Source organism: Sebastes umbrosus, chromosome 9 (genome assembly GCF_015220745.1).
Source record: "Sebastes umbrosus isolate fSebUmb1 chromosome 9, fSebUmb1.pri, whole genome shotgun sequence".
In the NCBI taxonomy this organism is placed as follows: Eukaryota; Metazoa; Chordata; class Actinopteri; order Perciformes; family Sebastidae; genus Sebastes; species Sebastes umbrosus.
Window position 1 is genome coordinate 18,956,826 of NC_051277.1, and position 13,741 is coordinate 18,970,566.

Here is a 13,741-nt window from a genome sequence, read left to right on the forward strand (position 1 = left end):
ATGTGGAAAACAAAAGGTTCAATAATTCATCCAGTAACTTAAAACTTTTTTTAATAACTAGGCTTGGAATCATCTCGGATAATATGGACAACCGCCCCCGCCTTAAGTCCATGTGATTTCTGCAATAATTCATCTGATGAGCCCTTTAGATCACAGATTGATGAGGTGTGTGTGAAATGAACAAGAAACCATCTGCAGCCTGACAAGAAACCAAAGCGCTCCGAGAAGTTTTAATAATAGATAATAACATCAAAGAGACTTAACATACAAATCCTTCCAAGACAGAGCAATTACAGTTTCATTAGCTCGGCTCAGAGGAAATGAAACGCTCAGGGTCATTAATATTTCCAAAATCTGAGTGGATGCTTTTGTTGCCAAAATGTAGCTGATGTTAAATCTTTTAAATCACTCTGAAACAAAACAATTTGCTGTAAAGAAATATCTAAATAACAGATGTGAGTAAGGACACAGAACAAAAAGAAATCACATAACTGTTTATTCGCTGACACACACAACATAGACAGTGTTTCTGTATGAGTGTAGTTCGTGTATAGAGTCAATACAAATAGGAATGAGGGGGTCAATATTAAAAATGTTGCATGTCTTCATTTTTTTCTGCCCATCAAAGCTTCAGCTGCTGCGGCTGCAGCTTCTGCTGCATCAGCTTTCAACTTCTCCTCTCTCTGCTCCAAGAAGAGTTTGTACTCATCAGCTGACAGACTGAAGAGGAGGAGGGAGGAAGCGGGAGAGGGGGAGAAAAAGAAGGAAAAATTATATTTAGTCACCCCAAACTCTGTCTTACTGCTACAGGAAAACCCAACCTACTGTTAAAAGGCTCATAGTTGCATTCCTACATACTTTTGTAGTCAAATTTAAGAAAACTGGACAAATGTGGATGAAATGTGAACACACATTTCTATTTTTTTAATCACTAAAAATCCTTCTTCTATCTGCATATTAACTTTAATCATAGTTTTTGTCCCCCAGAATCAAAGATCAATGCTCTTCTTTCTGGACTCACCACAGTGCGGCAGAGTTCAACAACCATCCGGGGAGAAATCCATTGTAAGAGAGGCAGAGATACCAATACCTCCACTGACAGCACTCTCAATAAATCATAATGCACTGCAGCCGCGAGACACGTTAAGTTTTAAGTAAGGGGGCGAAAGGGATTCTGGGAGAAGTACAATATCATTAAGTGAAGAAGAAATAGATGCGGCAGATTGAGGGAGAGCAAGAATACAGAACTGAAACAGTTGATGCTGTGCACGTAATAAATGATGAATATCCGAAAGTAAACACAGGTGGATGTTAAGATGCAAAGCCCCTCGGGGATACGCAAGGAAGCCGGTGGAGGAGTTCACATCTGTAAAATCTAAAGTACTTTGGGAAGCTTATAGCATTCAATCTCAGGCCCAAATCCATACGGCATACTGATTGTATACGGTATATATACTGTGTCTTAGTATCTTGTTGTTGCAGTTAGTATACAACATATAAAAGTCAACATACGTAACGGTTTTATGCTAACAGGACATTATACAACATCTAAATATATACTGAATAGTTCCTAGTAGAAGTAAAGTAGATTAGGGCTGCAACTAACGATTATTTTCATGGTTGATTAATCTGTCGATTCTTTTTTTCGATCCATTAGTTGTTTGGTCAGAAAATGGTGAAAAATGTCGATCAGTGTTTCCCAAAGCCCAAGATGACGTCCTCAAATGTCTTGTTTTATCCACAATTCAAAGATATTCAGTTTACTGTCATAGAGGAGTAAAGAAACCAGGAAATATTCACATCTAAGAAGCTGGAATCAGAGAATTTAGACTTCTTTTCTTAAAAAATTACTTAAACCGATTAATAAATTATCAAAATAGTTGCAGATGAATTTAATACTTGACAACTAATCAATTAATCGTTGCAGCTCTGAAGTAGATACTGTGTAATGATGTTATGTATTAGTATGGTAAGGTACTGCATTGGAACTGCAAAGATTAATAGAAAAATTAGCTGCCCAATTAATATATTCAATGACAAATTATGACACAATGAGCCCCTCAGCACAGACACACCCCTCATAACTGGCACCTAATACATTTTTAACCCTAAAGACTCATCCCTGCTTAGAGAGTAACTTTGATATTTTTCAACCTGGACCCTATTTTTCCATGTTTTTGTTTCTAACTGACTAATCAGGACAACAATTTCAGCTGCTCACGGGCTGCAATATGGTGCTATTGGGGCAAGTTAGCACCGTCATTTACGTCCACGAAAAGGGCTTGTTTTTGCCATGACAGGTTCTGATTGTTATTATAAGTGTCTGACATTATCGAGAGAGTCTCGCTCAAGAGACGAGAGAAGTCAAGAGAAGTCTCGTTCTGAAATCTATAGTATATGGGGATATTCTGATTTCACAACGAGACTTCTCCTTGAGCGAGACTTGGACACAACAACAAACAGACGGCAACCGGTTACAATGCTCTCTCTCAATATTGGACCAGTTTCAAAAATTGTTGTCCCCATTAATCACTTAGACACAAATGATGGGAAAAACGGTCCAGGTTGAAAAAATGCTAAAGTTACCCTGTAAGTTTTCAAAGCTTTATTACATTAGTGGACTACCAGAATGTTTCTACTCTCAGACATTAAAAGTTCTTTCCTAATTTAATTACAACTGTAGCCTGAATATGCACTGTGAAGCTGTATAACGCTGGAAAAAAATGAACGTAAGTATAACAAAGATAAATATTGAATAGGAGTCTGTATGGAAAAATGCTGAATATTAAAGGACTATTGCAAGAGGTCTCGGGTCTGTGTGTCATTTATACTCGAGTGGATCTGAGCACTCCATAAAGACCCCTACAAAGGTCTCAGAACGAGATATGGGGCCGTATTACAGAAACTTTTTAATTTGCAGATCCTATCTTAACTGTTGGGTAACCATGGTAATTAGAGTTTGGACCTGATTTAGGAAAAAAGCCATTACAGATGAGCAGTTCCTAAGTCAATGCTCCTATGATAGGAAAGGTGTATTCACAATCATCCTAACTTCTCAAAATCTTAAATAAACTCTCCTAACTTCAGGATAACCGTTAAGCTGTCCCAACTTTTCACTTTTCCACTGCCTTCCTCTTCGAATCACTTGTCAGTGTACTTATTTTTGATAGCATCAACGCTCTGTTGGACGGATAGACTACTCTCTTTCTTTTATCTCCTGAGTTAGTGTTGTTGTAAATTTCCCAAAAAGAGCATCTTTGGATTTCTCTACAGATGTTACCTACACCTCTAACTCATCTGTCTTGAAGTTAAGCGCCCGCCGCTGTTTTTGCTCCATTTTGTTTTTATACGTTTCAATATATGTTTCAGTAGCTTTCAAAGAGAAAAACAATGATTACAAAGTTGTTTAGCTCGGCGAGATGAGAAAAGTAGTGTCGGTTGCTGTTGGATTGAGTATTTAGGATTTCCTAACCTGAGATAAGAAAGGATTCCTAAAGTTAGTTAGAATTTACTACTGTAACACCAAATTGGGAAAAATCCTCCTTCCTATCTTAACTTAAGATAGGAAGTTTCTGTAATACGGCTCCAGGAGCATAAAGAGATAAAATATGATGGGGACATCACAGCTTCTGACTTAGTCCTTTGTCCATTTGATTATATACTGAAGCTCCTGTAGGTGTTCATGTTATTGTGGCCACTTTACTGTTCTCATATCTGACCTCTAGTGGCCCTTAGGAGGCACAGCAGCATCTCCACATGACACCACCTGCTGCTTCTTTGTATCTCTGCAGGAATATGTGTGATCCTTTATGTTTCTTTGTCAGTGTTCATTTAAAGAACTTTATACAAAATAACAACAACAATCTACTTGGGTCGACTAACGAGTCCAGGACTGGCTTCAGGTCGGGTTTATGGTATCTCAGGTCAATACAGTGAAATCATAAAACGTGCACAGAGTCAGGACTTACTCGTTGACAATCTTGATGCCGAGCGAACGTGCCGAGCCGATGATGGTTTTGACGACGGTCTCGAGGGAGGTGTTCCTTGTTTTGAAGCACTCATCCTCGGCCTTCACCTGAGCGATTTCATACACCGCCCTCACCGACACCATCCCCGCTGTCTCGTGGCCTTCACACACACAAGAGATTTCACAGTGTGAATAAGGAAGAAGAAATTCTATAAATGTACAAAAATGGGTCAAAATAGGACAAAATGGGGGAATGTGTGTGAATGTGTGTGAATGTGTGTGTTAGAGGTGGTATTAGGAGTCAACAGCTGAAACGAGGCTGGAGATAGCTTCATAGCTCGGAGCATAAAAGGTGGCAATCCATAATTCTCTTTTCTTCACACCACCTTTGCTACTTCCTTCCTCTGCTGCAGTTCCCCCGCATGTCATGAATATAACATCAATCACAGTAAAGCTCAAAACCGAGCCCAGGGAGAGACGTGTGTCCGTTACAGGATGGAATCAGCGGGTGAAGATTGGCAGTGATGAGAGCAGATGCATCGATTGCAGCAGCACAGCTCACCTGTCTTGCCGGCCCCTTTCGCGATGCCCGCTGCTTGCTTGAGGAAGTAAGACACGGTGGGCTTGCCGATCTTCAGGTCATAAGTTCGGTCAGGCTGAGGAGACAGAAGAATCACAATTAAAACATGTCATCGAAGGTGGGACAGAAACGGGCCGTAGCCAGGATTCATAAGTCTATAAAATGTTATTTTTTCACATTTATTCATTCAGTTAAAGGCAGGGTCGTGACCATGAGAATCTAGCAAGAGTACGCTAGATCTTTAGAAATGATCCAACCTAAATAGTTGGCAAACCCCAAAAGCCCTTGACTCAACTTTTCACAGAAAGGACGAGGAAGAAAGTATCCAGGCAGAAAGCTCCCATCCTCTCTTCAGCCAGTTTGAGCTCTTGAGCTCCGGCAGGCGCTAAAGAGTATAACAATGTGTTTAAAAAGTCCTTCATCCCTTCTAGTGCCATCCATATTCTTAACTCAACAAAGAGACTGAGCATGAACATGAACTCTTTCAATGTGTAACATAACCCGTCTATGTATTAGTTTGTACTAAATGCTGGTCTGTTTTTTTAATGCTGTTATTTCCTGTGTTTGGTGAGCCAAAGACAAATTTGGTAACACTTCATTTTACAGGTCTGCAAATTTCATGGTAATTAGGTGATAATTAGCAAGTAGCCTACTTGAATTTTTTTGGGAATTACTGCCAAATTACCCCAATATTTACATCAAAATGTATAAAAATTGCTTTATTATAAACATTATTTAATAATTATATTTCACTATTTCCCAATAGCTTGTCATTTATTTAATACATTTCCAGGAAAAGAATACAAAGTTAATATGCAAATAACTTCTTTGAAATTTCTTTAAAAACTCCCTGAATCATGACATTAGCTACCAGGTTACATTTGTGTAGACAATAAGTCACACAATGGTGAGATGTGTGCCTGATCAGAAGTGTCTTCTATTAGTTTTGGTTTTCCACCTCTGATGAAGAGTAACGCACACACGCTTCTCAAGCCTAAAGGCCCTATTTTAACCATTTTATGCTATTTCAGCATATAATTATTAAATCATGTTTATAATTGAGATACATTTTTGATGTTTATAATTTGATATATTGTGAGGTAAATATTGGGGTTATTAAGCAGTAATTCCAAAGAAATTTCAAATAGGTCACTTGCTAATTATCACCTAAAAAAACTCATGAAATTTGCGGACCTGTAAAATGAAGTGTTACCCAAATTTATCATTATGACCCTAAACATATCATAATGAACGTAAACAACAAACATGGCTATTGTTAGTACTCGCAGCTTGTGGAAGACTCCGGTGAGGCAGTGAGTGCACGAGCAGAGAGCGATCAGGTAGGTAGGTAGGTAGACAGACAGGTAGCCCGTCCAATCATTACATTCAGGCCGAATGAAATGATTGGACGGGTTTATTACAGTCCTGTGACAACCACCAATACCAAATCCTTTTCTTTTTTCTTGTCAGAGCATTTGATTTATTGATTGCTGTCGGGATGTAATAAAAATGTCAACTTATACAACAAAAAATGTTTCTAAAATCTTTACAAACCTTATCTTTAATTTACCGTTCACTAAGCCCCGCCCCCTTTAGTTACTGTTGCTACACCTGTCAAACTTTCTGTTCAGCATGAATGCAGTTTACAATGATAATGGTGGCAGATTTACTATGATATATTATATTTAAATGTGCATAAAAAGAGGTGGATGGGAACACACCTGATGAGCTGAAAGAGGCTATAAAGCTCAGCAGAGCTGAGGAGAACAGCAGCTTTATAGAAAACAAAATATTGTGAACACTCATAATAAAGGACTTTAACATTGACGTAACCTAACCAGTATGCAGGAGGTGTTTACATCATTTTATCTACCCTCCCTGCGTGTTCAACTGTGCGCTGCTGCACATCTGCTCTGCACTCGCCCTTTCCATCCTCCCCTCAGGCTCAAAATAAAAATAATCTGTTCAGCCTCTTCAGTTATTCTGACCCTTTTCCTTTAATTCAGATTCATTCCCTGGCCGAAGACCTTTATTTACTCAAATCTGACATACAGATCCAATCAATAAATCCACTGAGGAAAGTTTACTTTGGATCATTTGCTAACTGTCATATAGATAAATAAGAATAAAAAACAAACACGGGGCAATAAACTGTAGGCTGAGCTGAGAAGATACTACGGAGTAGGTGATTTGTCATCAGACTTGTGTTATCTAACGGTGGTGACCTTTCGACAAAGGGAACTGAATTTTTCTCTACCTATGGAAAAGCTATTGGTTGCAAAGGTTCGATGAGTCGCTGTTTCCTCTTCCCTTTTAGAAGATGAAACACAAACATTTGCTGCACCGAGCTTCTTCTGACAGGCCAAATGAAAAAATGAAAAATACAAAGACAGAAAGACAATCGAGAAGGGGTGATGGCGTAGGAACTGTTATGGGAGCAGTAAAAAAAAAAATGTTAAAGGTTAATGGCTCCTTAGTTCAACCTTTTGAACTTTAATGTCTCTCGGTTAGATGAGAGGCATTTAGCTTAGCTTAGCATAAAGACTGGAAACAGAGGGAAACAGCTAGCCTGCTCTACCACAGATCACAAAGCTGCTAGCGTGGCTGTAGTCCTCTACATGTTTGGGGATTAAACAAATGATATATAATGTTAACTAGTGAGGTGCAGGTAGGTTCATATTTAAACTTTGGAATAGGGCTGTACCAAACGATTATTTTCATTATCAATTAATCTGTTGATTATTTTCTCGATGAATGGATTAATCGTTAGGTCTATAAAATGCTAGAAAATAGTGAAAAATGTCAATCCCAGTTTCTCAAAATCCAAGGTGATGTCTGTAAATGTCTTTTTTTGTCAGTGCAAAACTCAAAGATATTTACTTTAATATGATATAAAACAGAGAAAAGCAGGAAATCTCCATATTAAACAGGCTGAAAACAGCATTTTCTGACAGTTTTGCATGAAAAATTACTATAAGACTAATTGATTATCAAAATAGTTGGTATTTGTTTTTCGGTCGATCAACTAATCGAATAGTCGACTAATTGACTGAGCCAGGCTCGCTGTTTCCTCGTTTCCATTCTTTATGCTAAGCTAATTGCCTCCCGGCTCTCTCTCCTCAACACATCTACATAGAGGTATCAATCTTCTCATCTAACTCTCTGCAAGGAGGTGAGTAAGTGGATTTCCCAAAATATAAAACTGTTTCTTTAAAGTAAGATGAAAGCCACCGTGGGATGTGCCTGTCGTGAAAGTTGAAAGAAACGTTCGTCTCAGAGGCTGAAACATGTTGCACATTAAGCATCCCATTTAAGAACAAGCACAACACTTAAAGCCACCAGCAGATGGCAGTGATGGGCAGCAGCGAGGCCCCACATGTGATGGCAGAGCTGTTGCTGCATATAAAAGTAAATTCACGCCTTTTAAAGGATTAGGCCTCCCCTCCTTCCATCACAAACCTCATTATGACACACAGTTATTCAGCTGCAAACCCCTGATTTGAAACAAACCACAAAGAGGTGGTGGGGGGGGGGGGGGGCGTGACAAGTCAAACAAAGCGTGGTTGTGTCAAATAAAATCTACAACCTCATAACACCTCTTTTCTGAGTAATTCATGTTTCTTGCTTGCACTTAATGCTTCTTGACTCCGGCTTCCTCTGGGCATTTCTTCATTAATGAATGCAAATGGAAAGGCTTACTTCACTGGTGGAGTATGAATAATGGAAGTGCTTTAGTAATGTTATGCAGCTGGTGGAATTAACCACAGTGGTGGGAGGGAGGTGTGCTAAGTGTAAAGGGTCAGGGAAGGGTTAGAGAGACCCGTAATGACGCACCTTCACATGGATCTTGATTGGGAGAGGGATGCCCTCCTTCAGCTCCTTGGTTTTCTCATTGAAGTCCTTGCAGAACTGTCCGATGGGGATTCCTCTCTGTGTGGGAAATAAATAGGGAAAAATGATGCAGGAGCGCTTTAATATGTATGAGAAGTCGCAAACACTCAGCTGAACGTCACTCGTGTCACACTGTGCTGCCAGAATACAGATGCCTGGGCTGCTGTCAGTCAATCAATCACAAAACTTCACAGAGGTCCGACTATATTTGCACAAATGAGTGGCTCAGGGATGGGATGACAGTATATATATATGTGACGAGTGTGTTTATATGCCGTAACATTTTGATGGAGACATTTTCACACTTCATACTCGTTATTCTTGTTATATTCACACTGAGATGCATGTGTGTGTGTGCAGCCTCTCTGTTGTTCCACGCAGAGTGTTTGTGTGTCTGTCATTCGAGCTATGACTGAATGCATGTTGGTGCCTCCAGCCAGAGAAACCAAGTGATGAATGAGCCTCCCATTTTCCAGCTCCTGCAAGGCCAACCAGAGCAAAAGCAAAATGGATGGGTGACATTAAGTCAACACTCGGCCAACGCTGCTCCTTTTGCACCATTCCTCTTCGGAGCTGAATTCAGACTAATAAAGGATCTAATTATTACTGCTGGAATTTATTCTGACCTTCACCCGCCATCCTTCCCAAAGGCAACACACTGATTGAAATGTTCATTTCAGAAATGAAGGGAAGAAAAAAAAAAAGGTATTTTATTCAGTTTAATGGACTCGTGAGCTTCTATTGCTCCATGACAGAGCAAAGCACAGCCCTCAGATTGTAATAAAGGGTCTGATGAAAAGTCAGCCATCCTGAGACGCTCTCCAATGACGGCAGGCGGAAGACATTTATTTGGACTTAACGGAGCAGAAAGTTCTCTGAACATCATCTCTACTAAAAGGCTTCAGAAGCACCTGATGAATGATAATCAGCTGCTTGATGTACGCGACCCCAGCACTTCATTTGGGTCTAAAAACACTACTCATTACTCTCTGGCGCTTCTCTATGCATCCGCTGACACAATAACAACAAACTGATTGAAATTTCAACGCATCACACGAGTCGAGGCAGGTTATTGTTTCAGAGCTGATGGGTGCTATTTGAATTAGAATATGCTGCTAATGAAATGAAACGCAGCGGCATCCCCGGAGCCCTCGCTACTGTTAGCTCTACCTTCCCTCCCCTCCCGTGCTTATTAATAGTAATCCCATGTCAACCTCGCTACCTTCTACCCGTGCCCTTCCCTCCCTCCGCCTTCCATAAAACAACATGGCGAGGGTAAACAAACGGGGAGGGAAAGAAAGTCTAATTAAATATGGATTAGTATAAAGGCTGTGATGTTGCACATGAGTCAAAGCGAACCCCCGGGCTCTGCCTCACGCATTCAGCTCCCATTCCTTCCCTTCTGTTCAGCCCGTGTCGGATAATGATCTCTCCCACCGACTCAGATGGCCCTTTCATGCAACACAATGCCATGAAAGAGCCTCCCTGACCAGCCGGAGATAATGCCTGATGCTTCTAAAATGTGCTTAAGCACGGATGGCGAGACATTATGCAGACAGAGGAGCGACTGTTCTAAAGATAGACGGAAGCAAACGGCCTCCCTGACCAGATCTGCTTAAAGGGGCTTGAACAAATATTACACAAAAAGGCTAAAGAGTGCCAAATAAGAAGATGGCGCACGACCACCCACTTGGGGATACTGTAGCAGACAGTTTGCCCTGAGCTCTGCACACAATAAAGTATGCACCAGAGACAGGTAATCATATTTTAATTAAGCGGTTCCACAGGAGTCCAGGCATCTCATCTTCTGAAGATGGCAGTGTGAGGAAGTTTTATTCAGGCCTCAGGCTAATTGATAGTTTAACTGCAGTAATTGCTGTGATTGAACAGTGATGGTAATCTGTAACCGTGGCAGAGGGCTGGTGCACCATGAAAGCAAGGTTCAAGGTTGGATCGTCCAACTTCGCATGACATTTAACAGAGAGAGAGATGGCTGTGGCTCAGAGGTAGAGCAGGTCGCCCACAAATTGAAAGGTTGGCTTCTCCAGTCCACATGTCAAAGTGTCCTTGAGCAAGATACTTAACCACAAATTCCTCCCGGAGCTGTGCCATCGGTGTGTGAATGAGTATTTAAATTAGATCCTGATGGGCACTTTGCATGGCAGTTGAATGCTGACATGTAGTGTAAAGCACTTTGAGTGGTTGGAAGACTAGAAAGGTGCTATATAAATGTAAGATGGTTACATTTATCAAAGAGAGAGAGAGCTGGAACAGCAACATTCAAGCCCAGGCCATATCGCTAACCCCGCTCACTGGATCTGAGCATCTAATCATCCTCGAGTCCGAGCTGCTGGATAAATCCTCTCTCTTCCACCATGACTGATTAGAGCCGGGTTGCTCTCCAGTATAAAATGGCTGCAGCCCATCGACCGAGGCGGGGCCTTCCACGGCGGCTGTGGGCGAGGACATTCAGCCGCACATCTTCAAAAGACTTCTGAGATCCTGGGCACCGGGATTAAAACGCTAATCTACGAAGATATTTTTCTCGCCGTCAAATCCAGCAGCGACAGTGGTGGGTAATTGCTATATGATCTATTCAAGATCAGCCCGGCGGAGTCTTATTACTCATAATTATGAAGGCAATTAGGCATTTGCAATTAAAATCTGGGAAGTGTCCATTTGATTTGACCCTTCCGCCATATTCTCTGCAGTCTTTTTTTTGACACTCCTTCCGTGTTAATGTGATTGGCCTTTCAGCTTCACTAACTCTTTTTAACAAGATGTAGCACTGCATGGCGTGGCAGGATGGGGTGTGTGTGTGTGTGTGTGTGTGGATGGAGGGAAGGAGAGGAATGGGAAAGAGAGAGAGAGAGACAGATGAGGTGTATTAAAGTTGTCAGTATGTGGCCAGTGATCGTCGTGGTCAATATTTGAACAAAGAGAAAGGGGTTTGTTTAACCAAGGTGAACAACGGGAGAGGAGACAAGTAAAGCGAAAAGGCCGCGGGAGGTCCTCATGAATATGGGTGGGTGTGTGTGTATGTTTATGTATGAATATTTCGGCCTCATTTAGATCTGACAAGACTATCAGTTCAGGAGTGGATATGCGTGCATATTAAGCTGCCAGGGAGTGCTGACGGTGGGGAAGTGTTCACTGTGTGTGGTCGCAGGTGTCTCTGAGAGAACAGAGGGGGAAAAAAAGAAGTGAGGAAGATGAAAAAGAGATAGTGAGTAGGTCAAGAGAAGCATTGTGCTTATGGAAGCGTGGCAAACATGGAGATAAAAGGACAAAGACACAGGATAAGGCCTTGGGGCAGGAGGCAGGATTAATTGCCCCTGGCACAAAGAAGGCCACCTGATAAATCGCCCCGGGGCGATGGACACAGTGGAGGGCTGCGATACGGTGACGAAGGTGTTACAGTGGAGAAGAGGCTGGTGGGAGGTGAGGTTAATTAAACTCTTCAGTGTGAAACACTCTCATTCATTACCTTCATTACCATGTTCATTTAATCTGCTTCGCTGTTGGCATTTTATCACATTCAGCCCCATTGTAGCGTCATACAGCTGATTAGCTTCCACGTTGAACCCCTCCGCTGCAGAGGAGGGTAACTGAGAGGCTGAACAGCAGGTCAGTCTAGGTCTAACAGACACAGATGCACAACCACACGAAATAAATGGAGTTCACGCTGGACACGCATTTTACTTGATTTTCCACCCTGGAATCAGTGGATTAGTCTTAAAAGTGGAAAATGAAAACGATTTTCACCCCCAGTCTCCAGTGAACTCTGCTGAGGCCAATATACAGCCCTGCATAAAAGACCTGAGGAGAGCTGCTCACACAAGCATGAGTGCAGAATTGACGGAGCGAACAAGCCAAAACTTTTTAGAAGCGTTTTCGCCGTCTGGATCTTTGCTTAAAATAGAGGCAGCCTTCACTTCTTCGTACCTGGCACGAGAAGAAGAATTTACTGTTCGGGGGCATGGTGAAAGCAAGCGGGGCGAATGGTGGAACAAAATGGATTGCATCACGACAAAACATCCCATTTTCAACTCCATTAGGTCCCCCTCACAGTCTCGACAGTGTTGTGCTTTTTGCCACTTCAGATGATTAATCACGTGTGGAGGCTGCAGCAGAAACACAGGAGCCTGAACTGCAGGCAGCTGCATGAGGCTCCACGCTGGAGATGTCTGAAAAAAATCACAAGGCGTGCTGACAAGTGGAGGAGAGACACACAAAGAGAGAAAGAGTCAGGGGTGGAATAAAGGCAGACTGCAACAACAACTGAGAGCAACAAAGCTTGTGCTGTGGAGTACTCAGAGATAATAGTGAATTCTGCACACTGAAAGGTGCTATTCAAAGGGAGATTTTATACATCAAAGTCTGTTTATGGGTCTTAAGGAGGACTACTGCATATGTGAACAAAGCTGTAGCTTTTTAGAGATGCAACGATTAATCAATTAGTTTTCAACTATTAAATTAATTCCCAACTATTGATTCAACTTACTGATTCCAGCTTCTTAAATGTGAATATTTTCTAGTTTCTTTACTCCTCTATGACAGTAGACTGGATATCTTTGAGTTGTGGACAAAACAACACATTTGAGGACGTCATCTTGGGCTTTGGGGCACACTGATCGACATATTTCACCATTTTATAGACAAAACAATTAATCGATTAATTGAGAAACGAATCAATAGATTAATCGACGATGAAAATAGTCGTTAAGTTTAAAGATGTGTTTGACTTTTGTCATGGAAATTACCTGCAAGCACTCAAACACACATAAGATAATGCACAAAACACTGATGGGTTTAAAGTAAAATAATTAAATTGTAATTACAATAGGAGAGACCACGAACTGCATCCCATGAGTCAGTCAGGGGTGTCTCACTAAGTTATGTACTTTACATTTTTATAGCACTCCGAGGACAAAGAAACCATGTGTTTAGCACAGACTGTATATAAGAACTGGATGTAGTCACCGTGACGTCACCCACTGGTTTGTGGATTGCCGTTTTGAAGCTTCTAGTTCGTTATCTTGGCCGTCACCATCTTGGTTATTTGCAACCAGAAGTCACGAGAGGGTAGAGCTATGAACAACCGAACGCTGAATAAGAAATTTTTAGGTGACCAGAAAGGTTAATATTAACTTTCATGATTAGATGATAAGGGTCAAAGTTCTAAGACGAAAACTCGGACAACACCCAGACTGGACAACGCCGTGGCAGCGACCTGTCAATCACAAGGTAGCCCACACCCTAAAGCATACCCTGCTTTATGATCTATTTGACTCTAAATGGGA

At 41.3% G+C, this 13,741-nt stretch overlaps 1 protein-coding gene across 2 annotated transcripts in view; it reads right to left on the reverse strand.

The window, feature by feature from the left end:
* Positions 1-480: 480 nt before the first annotated feature.
* Positions 481-13,741, reverse strand: part of mrpl11 (mitochondrial ribosomal protein L11) — a 46,221-nt gene continuing 32,960 nt past the window's right edge. For both annotated transcript variants that reach the window (XM_037780458.1, XM_037780459.1), the window contains exons 3-6: positions 8,382-8,477; positions 4,530-4,623; positions 3,969-4,128; positions 481-720 (exon numbers count right to left, since the gene is read on the reverse strand). In XM_037780458.1, coding sequence (XP_037636386.1) covers positions 606-720; positions 3,969-4,128; positions 4,530-4,623; positions 8,382-8,477 — 465 coding nt within the window. In that variant the 3' untranslated portion in view covers positions 481-605. The remainder of the gene's footprint in view (positions 721-3,968; positions 4,129-4,529; positions 4,624-8,381; positions 8,478-13,741) is intronic.